The 16,254-nt window shown below is 33.2% G+C and overlaps 1 protein-coding gene across 2 annotated transcripts in view; it reads left to right on the plus strand.

The window, feature by feature from the left end:
- Positions 1-16,254, plus strand: part of AP3B1 (adaptor related protein complex 3 subunit beta 1) — a 152,815-nt gene that overhangs the window by 46,893 nt on the left and 89,668 nt on the right. For both annotated transcript variants that reach the window (XM_081942974.1, XM_081942973.1), the window contains exons 8-14: positions 4,301-4,456; positions 7,568-7,665; positions 8,331-8,385; positions 8,479-8,550; positions 10,385-10,447; positions 10,944-11,076; positions 12,249-12,358. In XM_081942974.1, the coding sequence (XP_081799100.1) occupies positions 4,301-4,456; positions 7,568-7,665; positions 8,331-8,385; positions 8,479-8,550; positions 10,385-10,447; positions 10,944-11,076; positions 12,249-12,358 (687 nt within the window). The remainder of the gene's footprint in view (positions 1-4,300; positions 4,457-7,567; positions 7,666-8,330; positions 8,386-8,478; positions 8,551-10,384; positions 10,448-10,943; positions 11,077-12,248; positions 12,359-16,254) is intronic.

Raw genomic sequence — 16,254 nt, forward strand, 5'->3', positions numbered from 1 at the left:
TGTTGATATGCACCAGTGTTAGATGTTAGTGACTACTGGAAACTAAACATCTTTAATTTCCATACATTTTATGGGTACAGGTACATTTAATTTTTTGCTTCCACATTTATGGGAAGATATTTCAGGTTTTTAAATATGAAATATCAGCAACTGGTCATTCATATTTATATTATCAAGGCATCACTCAATTTGCAATCTTTTAGCTAAACTATTTTTTACTTGAGACTGGACATAATGCAATAAACTGTATCTTAGAAGGAAAAGAAAAAATCATTAATATATAAATGACCAGTTCCTATTCTTATAAATATATATAAGAATATATATAAGAAATAGCAGCATTCATTGCCTGACTAGACTGACCCACAATAAAATCAGACTTGTAGAAAGTACAAGATAAATAGGATTATAAAGAAAGAACAAAATGGTAAGACTGGCCAACAACATCCACATATACACACTTGGTCTCAACCAAGTCTTTAAGGCTTTTTGGAATGGCATTGGGGGAGAGGGAAAGGAAGCCGATCTATCTATCTATCTATCTATCTATCTATCTATCTATCTATCTATCTATCTATCTATCTATCTATCTATCTATCTATCATCTATCTATCTATCTTCTATCTATCTATCTATCATCCATCCATCCATCCATCCATCCATCCATCTATCTGGGTACTGCTGCCTAAATCAAATAAATAACTTAGATTTATAACTTAATTGCTAAAACAACAGAAGGAAATCTCTGAAATCTAACAATCAGCAGGGCCCATGTTTTCTTCTAGTACTTTTTAAAATAAGCATATAACAAGCTTCTTATGTAGTAAAACAGATTTTTAATTTAGTTTATCTGCATCATTATAGATCAGTATTTAGTCTGTTTATATGTAAATGTATGATTTGAGGAACAATTAAATGTTGACAAAGTATATTGCAGTCATATCAATTGTACTGCATTTTCCATAATTTTTCTAACTGACATCTTTGATAAATAGTGGTTGCCAAGTCAAAATCGATTATACAGTGCACTAGGAATTCATGGTGCTGTCAGGGAGAAGACCGATTGACTTTAAATTTACATATTAATGAGAAGATTTGTTAAGGGGGTACTTGACTATAGAAAATAACAGCATATTTATAGGGCATGACATTTTATAAAAAAAAGCTGATGCAGGAAAATGGAAATTAAACCTTTCAGATTAATACATTCAAGAATGTTAAAATGCATATTTGCATATTTATTTCCTGAATTTACCTTTCTTTTCAACAGATTTCCTCATCTTCCTTCCCAAGTTAAATATGTATCTCCCTGTAGATTAATAATTTTGAATTACTTTGCTTCAGCTGCTAAAGAAATCTTAACAAATAAGGGGAAAAAATCCAAAGCGTTTCTTAATTTTGTTAAATGTCCTTTACTTTTTTCTGTGACAAGAGAATGAATATTATTCTGACACTAGAATCTGTGATGGTGTAGAAATATTCTTAAAAAATAAGTGGGTGTCTTTTTTGTCCTTTAAAATAAAAATTGCTTAATCTAAGTAAATTTGTTGAAACAGCTTTTTACTGAACATTCAAGAATAAATATTGTACTTTAAAGGTTACTTAGAAGATTGTTTACTGAAATGGAATTAAAGCTATATATTTATTGCCTACTCTGTTTTGAGGCTAGATCCTGATCTCTGAAGTAGCTTGATTTGCATTGGCTTGGAATAAATGCTTTGTTCCAGCTCATTCCCAGTTCATTGAGTGTACATTGGGAAAAAATAGAGACCTCAGTAATTTTTTTTAAATCTTAAAAATAAGCACCCCTCTCAGACTTGTTGGTATCACTAACAAAGTTAGCAAACAGCTAAGAAACTAAATATTATGAAGTATGATAAAAAGAACTAGGGTATGCCTAGTCTAAAGAAAGGAAAGGCAGGTTAAGCAGAATATTACCTTGTTTCTCAGGACTTTAAAATGTTTACCCTTTGCCTAGATAATGATTTTTGCATGCTTGTTCCATCAAGATCATCTTCCTTACTCTGTACAGGATGCTCCAATACTGGAAGTTTTCAAATAAAGGCTATCAACCATTTAGCTGGGATAGTCTGTAATGATTACCTATTCTGAGTCCCTTCCATCCTATGATTCTTTGACTGATTGACAGTCAGCCAGATCTCTTCCCCCCCCCCTCATTATCTTCCTGCTCTTTTCCTGCCCTCTCTATCTTCCTGCTCAATAGGCAAATGACTGTGTCTAGCTTATTTATAAGAATTCTACACATATTGGCTCAGCATGAAACTTCCTTATAAACTACCACATCACCTTGCAGACCTATTTCCAAGATTCATGGAAGAAGGTGATTAGACAAATAAGAGGTGATGTTTTCTTAAAGCTCATCTGTAAGCTTTCCTAATATTCCCTCTGGCTACAGTAACCTCACAGTTATATTGACTTTAGTCTAGATTAAGAAAATGTTTTAAGATACCTGTCCTCAGATATATGAGTTAAAAAACTACTTTATGTTTTCTTATTTCATTTGGTTTCACCGCAAACAGGAACATATTCCATTTGGAACTGCTGTAACTTTACTTTTCTGATCTTGTCTAGCAGCTTCAAATGAGTAAATGAAAAATAGTGAAAATAACTAAAGCGACATAAGCACCTTAATTCAGTGGCCCTCAGAGGTTTGATTGCAATTGAGGAAGCTTCAAATTCATAACCCTCTAATCAGAAAAAGGTTCTTAGAATCATACAAGAAAGCTCAGTGAAGATATTGACTCAGTATGTGGTAGCTATAAAGCAAATTCCATGATCATGGTCATTAGGAAAGGATTGAAAAACGAAGTATGATATGTCCACATCTGAAATAATTGTTTATAGTTGTGATCACCACAGATTATAGTTGGAAATGATGAAAGATTTCATTAACTATTAGACATGGTAGCACTGTTCCAATATTTGAGGGGCTGCCACAGAGAGGAGGAGCTCAAGCTATTTTCCAAAGTACCTGAAGGCCAGACAAGGAATAATGGATGGAAACTGAACAAAGGGAGATTCAACCTGGAAATAAGAGAAATTTTTGGACAATGAGAACAATCAACCAATGGAACAGGTTGCCTTCAGAAGTTGTGTGAACTTCATCACTGGAAGCTTTTAAGAAGAGGCTGGATTGCCATCTGTCAGAAATGGTGTGGGGTCTGCCTGGGGCGGTGGGGGGGGGGGTTGGATTAGATGACCTACAAGATACCTTCCAGCTCTATCTATCTATCTATCTATCTATCTATCTATCTATCTATCTATCTATCATCTATCTATCTATCTATCTATCTATCTATCTATCTATCTATCTATCTATCTATCATCTATCTATCATCAATACAATCTACTTAGAGATTGGTAGGTAAATAAGTAGGTTTATTTTTTGTAATGCCATATACCTACAAATAACAGAGAACAACTCTTTTCTTCATGGAATACAAGTTGGATTCAAGAAATTTCCATCTTGGAACATGTTCTAATTATGATGTTTAAAAGAACAAATAAAAACACCCATCATATTTATTATATTATTTAAATTGCCTTTTCACATTATATCTCCTACTAATTAGAATTTGTGCTTTGAGGGGGGGGGGGCTGAAACTCATTTATAGACATACCAAGCACTAGACATTTTTCCAATTAAATGTCAAAGGTCCAAAGAACAAATATATCCTCTTTGTTTTAAATTGGAAAAAAAATCCTTTGATGTATTTAAACTGTGATTTGAAATCACTGTGTTGTAAAAATCTAGAAGGTATGCAGTAGTGAAATCTAATTTTTTTGCCGCCGGTTCTGTGGGTGTGGCTTGGTGGTGGTGGTGTCATGTGACCGGGTAGGTGTAGCTAACTTTCCCCCACTTTTTAAAGCATTTTTAAACTACCGGAATAGGTAATTAAAAAATCTTTAAAAAGTGGGAGAAAAAGGTTCCATGACAATCAGTTGTGCTGCACAATTGTTGGAACCCCCCCCCCCCTTTTATAGCATTTTTTACTACCTATTCGTTGGAACTGGTAGTAAAAAAAATGCTTTAAAAAGTGGGGGAAAAGGTTCAGACCACCACGGGACACAGTTGAGTGTCATAGAACCTTTTTTCCATTTTTTAAAGTTTTTTTTTTTTTAGTACCAGTTCAGGCAAACTTTAGCATTTTTTGCTACCGGTTCTAGCAAACCAGTCAGAACAGGTAACATTTCACCCCTGAAGGTATGCCATATTTATAATTTGGATGTTATACTTAAAAATTAAAAGTAAAATAATGAGTCTTATTTCCCTTTATAGGCTGGTGCTTTGGAAGAATACAGTGAAAAGAATTTCTATGAATCTGATGAGCAACAGGATAAAGATCCAGAAGTGAACAAGCCCTATTCTATGGATCCAGACCACAGATTGTTGATAAGAAATACAAAGCCTTTATTACAAAGCCGGAATGCTTCTGTATGGCTATTTTAATTCACTTTTGTTTTTTTATTTAACCAAATGGTTGGATTTAAAGTTAAGCATGTGTATTAGGGTTGGTAGAAGTTGTCTTCACTTTACTTTTTTCTTAGTGGTTATCTTGAACTTCTAATGATGTCCTATTAAGAGTCCTTGCTGAGTAAGTGACCAGCATGATCCATTCTGTAGTGAGGTGGAATTTCTGCAAATCAGCTAAAAACACTCCTCCTCCTGCAAATATGGGCCTAGTTGATTCTTTGAGATGATGCTTCCTAAGCCACATTCTATTTTGGGCGGTTCAGCTCTTTGGCTTTTCGTGGTCTGTTTGGAGAACTCTGGGAGAGCTATTGTAGGAACTTGGATTATAGAAATTCACTTCCACAGTTCTGATATGCAGGCTTAACAACTAATAAAAAGGATCTATACAATATGTTAGTTTTTTACAAAGCCCAATTCAGAATCTCCTCTACGCAGTTGCCCTAACAATGGAAAAAATGTTTGAAGGGTTTCTTTCTTTCTTTCTTTTTTGGTGGATTTTCTTAAAGCAAACCTGTTGATTTTTTTTACTTGTCAGTAGTGGGCAAGATGTATTAAGAATATACAGTTTTTGTACATGACCATAATAATTTTGGCTTTTAATTAGTCCTCTCAGGATAGGCAGAAACAAATTTACAAATTAAACAAATTAGATTTGCTATTCAATTTTGAGACATCCCTAAGGGAATACAATAATGTTGTGAACCTATGGTGTTTAAAAATCAATCTATTTATGACATTGAATAGAGGAGCTGTCACTTTATTATAAATGGGCTTCTTTTTAGGATTCATCTGTTTTTCTACTTTGCTGTTTTACTAAGTTTTTAAAGCAAATCCATCATTGGGATCATGAATATTGTGCCTAATTGATGGGAAGGGTATTGTATATAATTTTGTAAATGTATATACAACATTGAATAGACAGAATGTTTCTTGTGGTGGACAAATAAAAGAATACACACCGAAGCTAAGAAGCTAAGATGATGGTATAAATATATTTTATTATAAATTCTCAGCCCTGATGTGTTTTCATGAAAATATTGTAGGTGTGGAACATCATATGCTACAAATGCCGTGTCTGCTGTAACTTTTTCTTGAATAAGAGTTTTTTCCTTCAAAATCCATTTGGATTGAGATTTTTTAAAATGATAAATGTGGTACATTTCTTTTCATGTTCTTTTCATGTCTAGTCCAGCCATATACTTTCTTTTGAGCAATTGACATTAAGAGCTATAAAACTTTGCAACAGCATGAACTGTACAAACATTTTTGTTAGCATGAAACAATATTTTATTACTTAAAGCCTTTTTTGAAAAGAAATGTAATAACTATTTAAAAGCAGATAATCTCTGGATTTATCTCATCCCTATAATGTCAGCTAATTTGTTTATTGGAACATGAAGATTCCTATTTTAAATTTCAGTATCTAGTAACCAAAGAGAGGATATCTCAAGGATCTTATTTTTTTTCTGTACCCTTGGTCCTCAATTTATGATCACAATTGGATCTTGGTTGTTGAGTGAAATGTTTGTTAAACAATACATCATGTGATTGCCCATTTGATTGCTTTATTCAACAACCACAATCCAACCACTCCCGGTTCTTGTTAAGTGATTAGGTGGATTGTTAAGTGGATGGAGTCCCAAATAAGAAATACATTGTTTGTCTCAGGTGATAGGGGAGATCCTGAGAAGCTCCACTTAGGATCTGAAAATCTTTCTTTCCAAAATCCAAGTACTGAGTGGAGAGACACTTGTACATAGCCTGCACCAGGTCTCCTGTGTAATTGTCAACCCGCCTGAGGCACCCATGGTCCTTACCATGCTGACTCATTGCCCTCTGGATTTCATCTTTATCTTTAACCAATTTCGTTGTATTTCAGTACAATGACAATAAAGATTATACTTATCTACTTATACTTATCTCCCTCAGGGAGCTGTCTGAAGAGCTACCTGATGAAGTAATTAAGCTCCCCTTCATGCACAGAAGGAAACTTCTTTGGCATGGTGCAAAAATGGACCTGAAATTCTTCAGCTTTTCAAGGAAGGCGGCTCTTTCAGCCAGACCCCTGAGACGAGAGACAATCCTTTCCTGCTGCCTTCCCCATTGACTTTTGGAGAAGTCAGCATAGCAAATTGCAAATGATGATCACATGTCCATATGGCACTTGGGAACCAGTTGTAAATACAAACAGATTGCCAGGCACTGAGATCAATGAACACGAAGGTGGTTGTGCGATGTTGGCGATGACTGGAAATCCTTTATACGCCATAAAGCACTCTTTACAACACATAATTCCGGACTGTCAGACCTTCAAAACATTGAGGACTACTTGTAAATCTGTTTGATGAATGTGGGGAATAAGTATCCCCATGAGTTTTCATTGATTGCTGTATTGCAAACTTTGCTTTAATGACGCAAGTAGCCCCTGAGGAAAGATTATTTTTCCTGCAAAATACTGGAATTATGTAAATAAAATAAACTTTTGGAAATAATTTTTCTTATCAGTAAATATAATCTGAATAATTTAAGTGCTGGTTATCACCTGTAAAGTCCTTCATAGTACCTGAGACTGATTATTTTTGGGACTTCCTTCTCAATGTTTTTGCCCACCCAATATGGTTTAACAACTTGGGCATGCTTCAGGTCTCTGTGAAACAATGCCATTTGATGGTACCAGGAGGTATCTGTGTTGTAATGCCTGTCCTATGGAATAGCATATCCCCCAACACTTAGCCCCAATCCTGCTGGTCCTGAAATCTCTTCCTCCTGGCATTGGGTCTCAATATTGGATGAGCCAAATCCAATAACAATTCAGTTTATGACTGTGATCAGCCTCAATTGTATTGTTTTCTGTTTTTTTTTAGTTCTCTGTTATTTTCTGTATTTTTGTTTCAATCTTATGTAAGCCAGTCACAGTTGTAGTTGGTGAATTAGATGCTAAGGATTAATTAACAAATCGAACATAGTTTTTAAAAGAAAAATAACAAATGTTCTTTCAAGATACCAAGGGAAATAACATATGGTATAGAAGATGAATCTGATCACTAGCAAATAATGGCTATTTTTTTAAAGGTGGTGATGGCAGTTGCACAACTTTATTGGCATGTGGCACCCAACTCCGAAGCTGGTGTAGTTGCTAAGTCCCTAGTGCGATTACTGGGGAGTAACAGGTAAATCAAATTTATTTTTGTTAGCTGCTATTGATCATCCCAGTTGTGGAGTATATATAATTTTCAAATGTTAGACCAGATATGCAGTAGCTATCAGTTATAAGGAGATAAAGTAAACATGTACAATATTTGAGTACAAATATATTCTGAATGAATGATTTTACCAAACTTTTAGAGGAACTAATATAAATAATAATAATATAATAGCAGCACATTAAGTATACATTTGCTTGAGTCCAAGAAATTGTTACAACTATATATCTAATTCATATGAATCAAAACTGAGCTATACTTTTTTTAAAAAAATTTGGCGAGATTTGAGAATCTAGGTTTAATCAGGGATTTCACATACAAGTTCAGGAGTCTATCAATGCAATTTTAGACATTTCAGTATGGCTTTCATCTTCTAATAAAATTAGTGTTAATTGTAGATATAACTAACCCCCTGCATTTCTGCATATACTTATGATGATATTCATAATATGAGTTACTATGTAAAAATATTTGTCAAATTCAGTTGTATAAAATATATATGTAAGTAACTTACTAATCTTTCTATATAAAAGCATAGTCTTAGCATTTTATATTCAATTGATTTTTTCATTACATGGTTCTCATAGAGAAATAATTAAGCAAGACATTAATCATATTCCATTCATTTTTAGGGAAGTACAGTATATTGTTCTTCAGAATATAGCAACAATGTCGATCCAGCGCAAGGTTTGACATTTTGGCTTTATACGTTCAAAATACTTCATTTTGATATTCATATGTGTTGACATTGATTTCTTATTTTACTTTTTTTCCATCCAGGGGCTGTTTGAGCCTTACTTGAAGAGTTTCTATGTTAGGTCAACTGATCCAACTATGATCAAGACATTAAAGGTATGCTTGTTATAAGTATTTTGCTAATAATTATATGCTAACCCTAGAGTTATTCTTTAAAAATAGTTACATTTCTTATATGTGAATCTAGTTACTGAGATTTACAGCACAAGCAATTCATCCTAGACATGTTGTTTTCCATAGATCTGTTACAGACATATGTCTAAATTTCCATTCAACATTTAATTGAACATGCATGAGATATTTTTACTACCAAAATAAGTATCAGTTCAAGACTCTTCCATTTAGTCTTTCATCAGTCCTCAAGAAGAACATACTGAGAAGCTACCCAAGTGACTCACTCCAAGTGGATTCTGCAGAACAGGGTAGGAGGGAGAATAGGACACTGAAAGCAGAACCTGACGTCCTGCCAGGAAGAGATGATTAATGAAAAATCATGTTAGGAAAACAGCATGGAGGAGATGGTATATACGCTAAAGTTATGCAAAGGAACCACTTCATCCAAGACCTTTCTCTGTTCTGCATTCAAGAAGAAGACAGGCAGCACTGGAGAGCACAAGCACCTCCTTTTTCTGGGTTGGGAGAAAGGTGACTTGTAAATGTATAAAAGGAAAATGTTAATGCACATCCAGAAATGGCTACAGTGTATGCGGACTTCAGAAACAACAAACACCCCCATTATCGCAAGAATGTGGTTTTGATGTGTTGTACATAATAGCAGATTATTAAATTGAGGTTTCACTTTTTTCCAGGGGGATGATTTAGAAAGTCTAATTAGTATTAGTGATGAGTTGGAACTCTGCTGAGCAAGGAACAAATGTTCTTGAGCAGTAATGCAGAGAAAATGCTTTGAACAGAAAGCTTCTCATTATACATATTGGTTGGAGATATGGGTAGTTTATCTATCTCTTCCCAGCCTAGCCTCAGGGCATATATACTAAGTCAAGTGACTAATATCACAAGATCAATAACTAAGGGTTTACTTGATCAAAAGAGATGGAAGAAGTATCCTACTCCTAATAACCTTCAGTGCAACTCATCAAGGATGATCAGAATGGATGGATGAAATAGCTGAGTCACTAGCAAGACAGTGGTATCATCACTTGAGATGTTACCCTCAATATAGTGGAGAAATGGGAGAGTTGAGTACAGATCTATTTGTACTCCAGATCAATTTGTAAGATCTTCACGAAAGGTTTCTAAATTCTGAAAATCTAGAAGGAAAGAGCCACAGTAATTTTAGTGCTTGGATGCTACTATTGGATTCTTGGTTTTTTGTAATCTTCCTGGATTAAATATTAACCCAGTTTAACTTTTGCATTTGTTTTGGTAAGTAGACACATGGTCAAAGCACTGTGTTTCAGCCACCTTTTATTTTCAATAAATGTTCATAAAAATATTTCTGGAAGACCAGAAATATTTTGTATACATTTTTATAAATAAAATTTATTGTAACTATGATTTATGACATATTACTTGCTGTTTACATATACACGGTGAGCTTATGCCCTGGAGACAAATTCTTTGTGTGTCTAATCACACTTGACCAATAAAGAATTTATTATTTTTCTATTCTAAATTAGGAAGCTTCCATAACCGAACTAAAAGCTTCACCTTGCCTAGCATGAATTCAGCCAGGAGTTCCCTCAGTGCAAAGTATTTGATGATGCTTAGATAGAAATTATATTGTTTTTAATATAGTTTCTTCAATTCTGGAAAAATATTCTGTTAACAGGTACAAAGTTGTAGCTTATATCGTCCCATTTTTAATTTGTCAAGACTATCTTACATTTACAGTTTTCAATGGTTTATAAGAAATGGAAAATAATTGCAGTATATCTCTATTACTGTAACATTTTACCTTGTTTTCTAGCTTGAAATTTTAACTAACCTAGCAAATGAAGCCAATATATCAACTCTTCTCAGAGAATTTCAGGTTCGTGCATTGTTTATATTTTTATTTAACATATCTGATGCTCAGATTTAAACTAATTTCATGTCCTTCTTTCCTTGCAAACTTGTTTAATACTCCTAATGTTGTAGGTAAGGAAGATTGTGATACTTTTGGATTAAAGCATTGGAGTAAAAATAGTGGCTGTTAGTGACCATATATAGAAATGTACCCATAATTTATGTTCCTTCAAAGTATTTTTTTCTTTGTCTGGCTTTCCTTAGGCTATGCTAATTGAATAGATTGAAATGTTTCTGAAACAACATATGAACCAAGCTATTTTTGTGCTCAGGCTAATACTTCTATTGAGTTATCCTGCGTTACTATTGTACATGAAAATAGACTGATTCCTTCTGATATGTTTTGGATAACTACAGCTAGCACTGTAGTTATCCCTACAACTGTTACTAAGCACTAAAGGTAGATTCGGAGGTATGGCTTTCTTAAACTGATAAGATAATGAATTTCTTGTTTTCTTCAGACATATGTGAAAAGCCAAGATAAGCAATTTGCTGCAGCTACAATCCAGGCAATTGGCAGATGTGCAACCAACATCTCAGAAGTGACTGACACCTGCCTAAATGGCTTGGTATGTTTGCTGTCCAATAGGGATGGTAAGTTAATTATTCTATTTTGTCTTCTGAATGAATGAACACTTTTATTTTCTAGTAACATTCTATAGTAGACCCTTATTAGAAAACTACATAGAAATGTCATTTTCCTTCAACAACATGAGTATAGGACAAATAGTAGCATTGCACCTATTTCAGGATCTTCAAAATGATTCTGATTTTTTGGGGGGCAAAGATTAACATTGATGTACTAAGATCTAGAAGGCCACACTCCAGGCTTTCATATAGAAAAACTCATTTTTCACTGTTGCATTAAAGTAACTGTACTACAGAGGGTGCTATATGCAGAGAAATGTGGGCTTTTTGTGTGTTATTAAAGAAGCACATCAAACTGTTTAGCCATTAATAAATATGCACAGAGTTCATAATTCATTTTCTTCTTTCTTAATATATAGATCAGAAAAATTAGAGATATGAAGTACGTTGATAGTCTCATTGGGTGTCCAAATTATTACTGATGCTTTTTTGTGCAATTATACCACTTTGACTATTAAAATATAATCAGTCTTTTCAGTTGCTGAAGTACTTTATTTTGCTATTCCCTATATTACAGACACAAGTATGTGTTTCAAAATATAGCTTCCTATTTGCATTATTTTATTGTCATATTAAAGTTACAGATTCCAGCAATATCTTGTGAATAGCAATATTTGCTGAGTCAAAAAGTTTCAGGAAGGGGAGATTTGTAAAGTAGAATTAATAGACATCAATAATTATATCCATCTGCTGCTCTCTTCCTAGAATTCCATTGCACAAATGTACTTAGAATCCAGGATGAATCTTTTCCATTTGGAGAAGTAGTTAATAGAAGAAAAATGAAAGTTGTGGGTGTGCTTAAGTATCTTTCCTCTCACTATTAAATTTATTTATTTACTTACATACCAAGCTACTTACATGCTTTTTACTTTGAACCAGTCTCACTATTTTATTGATTATTTCTTTGATTATGGCACACCTGCCTCCAATTGATTTTACAATTACAGTGTAAAAAGTACAAATATATGAAAAAGCATATAACCTAGTCCAATCCATGCCACTTCATTTCATGAGAAGACATTCTATTTTGTCGCAACTTATTTTGGAAATAAATATCTATTTTCTTTGACTGTGACACATATCTCCTAAAAACCTATTTTATTCTTTTATTTTACCAGAAATAGTAGTTGCAGAAAGCATTGTAGTAATTAAGAAGCTGCTGCAAACACAACCAGCACACCATGGTGAAATAATTAAACACATGGCCAGGCTCCTTGACAGTATAACTGTAAGTATTGAGTATTTACATGACTATACTATGATGTTTAGACTTTTTTAAACCATTTTTTAATGTCATTTGTTCAAGATAATTATCCAACAAATTATGATTTGTTGGATTCAGTCTGTGTATTCCATGTACCTTTTACAGTAAATGGGAAAAATCAGTATATACATTAAAATATACATATGAACACACACACACGCACACAATATGTGGAAGATATAAGATCTTTTTTCCCCAACTACATTTGTTAATTTGAAATACAAAAATTGTACATAGGGATTGTATTAATACTTTTTAAAACAAAACATATGTTTCAATATTTATGATGCCATACATCTGTAAGTTTATGAATCGCTCAAAAGTTTTAACCTGCAAATTAAGCATTATTAATATTGCACAAAATCTGTATTATTTATCTCCGAATGCTTCAGATTTGATTAGGAAAAGTGCTTGGAATACAACCCAACACTATCTGCATCTCATTTCAGCCACATGTATATTTCTAGGATCAGACAGATACAGAAACCATATCATCCTAAAGGTTTATCCAGGATGAACCTTTCCCATGTGAAGAAGTTGTTATAGAAGAAAAATGTGTGAGTGTGCCTAAATATTCTTGATGACCTGTCAGGAAGAGCAGTGTTACTTTGGCTAATGAGTTCCTAATGTAATATAGCAATGCAGCTGCTTTAAAAAGTTGCTGATAAACATTGTATTTGCATTCTTGTAGATTCTGTAGCACTTCTTCCACATCAAATTCAAAGCATTGCACATTTCTTTTATCTTCTATCTTTTATCTTACCTTCATAAATAACATCAACACTAAATCTCCTGTATTGGCCTGAATGGTCTTAAGATCTACCACATTTTGACCTTTGGCTATTACTGAATGATCTATTATCTTGACCTTTAATCTACATTTTCTAATAGAATGAGAAGTACATTGTATGTAGTCTTTAATATATCTTACATCTGAACTATATTATATACATATGTATAAACATATGGAAAATTTTTTCTGAGGAATTTGGATCTGAAAAAAATCACTAGTGTGATGGGACAAAATATGGTTTGATTTCTCCCATGAGATGCAATTTTATCACACTGAGGTATAAGTGGATAGGTTTATTTTAGTGTAAACTTAACTCTCAGTTACATCTGTCCATAAATGTTTTGCTATAGTCATGATTATTTTGATTATGATATATATTTCAAAGCTTCAGGCAAATTAGCATTTGCTTTGTATTGATTATATTTTATAATAATGCATTGCAGCACAGTTGTTTTCAAGTTTATCTTGAAAAATCTTTTCAAAGCAAATAAGGACTAAATACCATGCTTTATAAAAACTGTTCTTAAAACTTTCATGTTCTAATACAAAGGATAGTAAAATATACTCAGATGTAGCTGTTTTTATCTGAGATTCTATGTCATCATAATTTCTCATGAATTATGTGAAGGGAAGTATATTAGGCTTTATGTGATAAATATTAAATATCATGTTTATTCCTGATTTAGAACTTAAATTTCCTTCATTGGTAAAGCCACTGTATATAATCCACAGGTTTGAAAAATAGCCATAACTATTTGTCTATGCAGTGTAGTATATAAAATAACACAGTATATCTTACAATCTTGTTTGATCTTCAAAAATAATACAAAACAGAAATGTGTACTGAATGAATTATTTTCTCTATTCTTATATATTTAGGGTCCTTACATATAATTCAGGAAAAGCCAGGGAAAGGATCAGTTAATTTCCTAACTTTATAACTGTGTGTGAATTATTTAAGGATGATATAGACAAGGGGAGCAACAATGCATCCTGACCTTTAAGATTAGATGGATAGATTATTTGACATTGCAGAGGAGAGTTCTGGCCAAAGGATGCTTCTGCTCACAGATATGAGCAACAGATTTCTTCTTCTTCTTCTTCTTTTTTCTTGTTCTTGTTGTTCTTTCCTCCCCCCCCACCCCCCCCCAAGTTTTTTTTGTTCCAATTGGGGCTGTTTAGCCAACATTTCATGTACATGATAAACTGTTTTCTTACAATAGAACAGATTCATTGTTGTATATTCATATGTGTAATATACACAGGGAGCCTCTACAGTCTTTCAAAAGACTGCTTAATAATATTATGAAATATTTTTTGTAACATTGCAAATGTAGTTCTTGAGCTAATCTGTCTTAATATTTAAGTCATTCCCGCATTCTTATGTAAAAGTAACTTTGGTTCTGCCAGGTGGCTATACCTTTTATACTTCAAAAATTAATGTAGCATTCAGTTACTGTTCTTTAACCCAATTTCAATGATACTTTGGGAGTAAGGTCTTAATGCAGTGTAACTTTTGGAACATTAGAAATAATCCTGTTCTCACTATGTACTAATGACATCAATCTTATCACATTTAATTTGGTAAATGGACTAAAGCATTTAAAACTTCCCTTGTCTAACAATTCCTCAAGGCATCTTTTTAGTCGCTTTCTGTATCTGTAAATATTTATTTATGGATATTTTATCCATATGACAATAAAATACACATATAAATATTGCAAAATATTTGTTTATAATGGATTGCTATTAAAATAAATGAATATAGTAACAGAGTTATGATGACAAATGGCAGTGGTATCTTTCTAGAGTGACAGACTCTGATATTCCTGATTAGATAAGAGAATCTCTGTAAGATTAGAGTTTTTGAGCACAGAGTAGCGCAGATTTAATGACTCTGTGAATATAAGTGTTATTATGATGACTTTCAAGATGGTTGGGGCAGAATTCATACTCCAGACTTCTTGGGACACATGTCTTACACATTTTTGGCTCATTTTTGTAGCTTTTCAGGAAATTGTAAGGATAGAATAGAATGCATTAAACACCCCAAATTCAAAAGCACATTTCTAAATTTAGCCAATTTGCCTTTGAGTTTCACTGACACCATCTCAATAGGAGATTGCAAGGAGTCACATATTGACCATCCCAATTAAAAAGAAACAGTGGACCAAAATATTTTTTATTGTAGAATGTCCCCATGTTTGCTGGTGGTTTGGAAATTGTGGCACATAACTTGTGTAACAACAGATATAGGCCTCAAAAAACTAAAATGGTTTCCAAGTTCCTTTTTATTGTCCATGTGAAGAGAAATAGCTCTTACAAACATCCACAAGCAAGTTTATTTGGCAATGCAGAACTTCAATACAGAAATACAGGGTTGTAAGGCCTAAATTTTTCTTATAAAAGTTCAAATAAGGTAGATTTTGATGTAATGTTAGTATTTGAACACCCATCTTTTTGAACATCCATCGGGAAAAAAATAGAAATGAGAATCTAATTTCCTTGTGTTCAAGGAAACAACAGAGCCTTTTCAGGAAAGTTAGAAGAAATTTAATAGGAGGCATGGGCAGTTATTGCCTTGCCATTCTACCACTAAAAGATTGTTGCTTTGAAAATATGTTCTCCAGGATGGGTGAGGGAAACACATTTAAATAGGCCTTGGTGAAGGAAATTATAAGTTTGGCAAAAATAAGTGAAGATAGATATGGCCCTTTATTATTCAAGGGAAAATAAATGTCAAATGTGAAGAGAGAGCAGATTCCTCAATCCTGAGGTAATAGATTCTGGTGCTTGATATCATAAAGACATCAGAAAAAGTTCACTGTGTATAACTTAGGGTATTACAGGTTACTAAGTACTTTTATACTGCTATTAAAATTATAAGCCATCATTTCTATATAATCAAAATGACTATGTTGAGCTAATTTTATATACCGGTAAGTATCACACTTCAGCTATAGGATATGTTACATTTTGTTGATTGGCCAAAAGCTATAATAAATATTCACTTGTATACACCCTATATCTACTTACTATGAGGATTAATATTGCAGTTTTTGGCAGT

The sequence above is a fragment of the Natrix helvetica genome (assembly GCF_964273705.1).
Source record: "Natrix helvetica genome assembly, chromosome: 2".
NCBI classification, from domain to species: Eukaryota; Metazoa; Chordata; class Lepidosauria; order Squamata; family Natricidae; genus Natrix; species Natrix helvetica.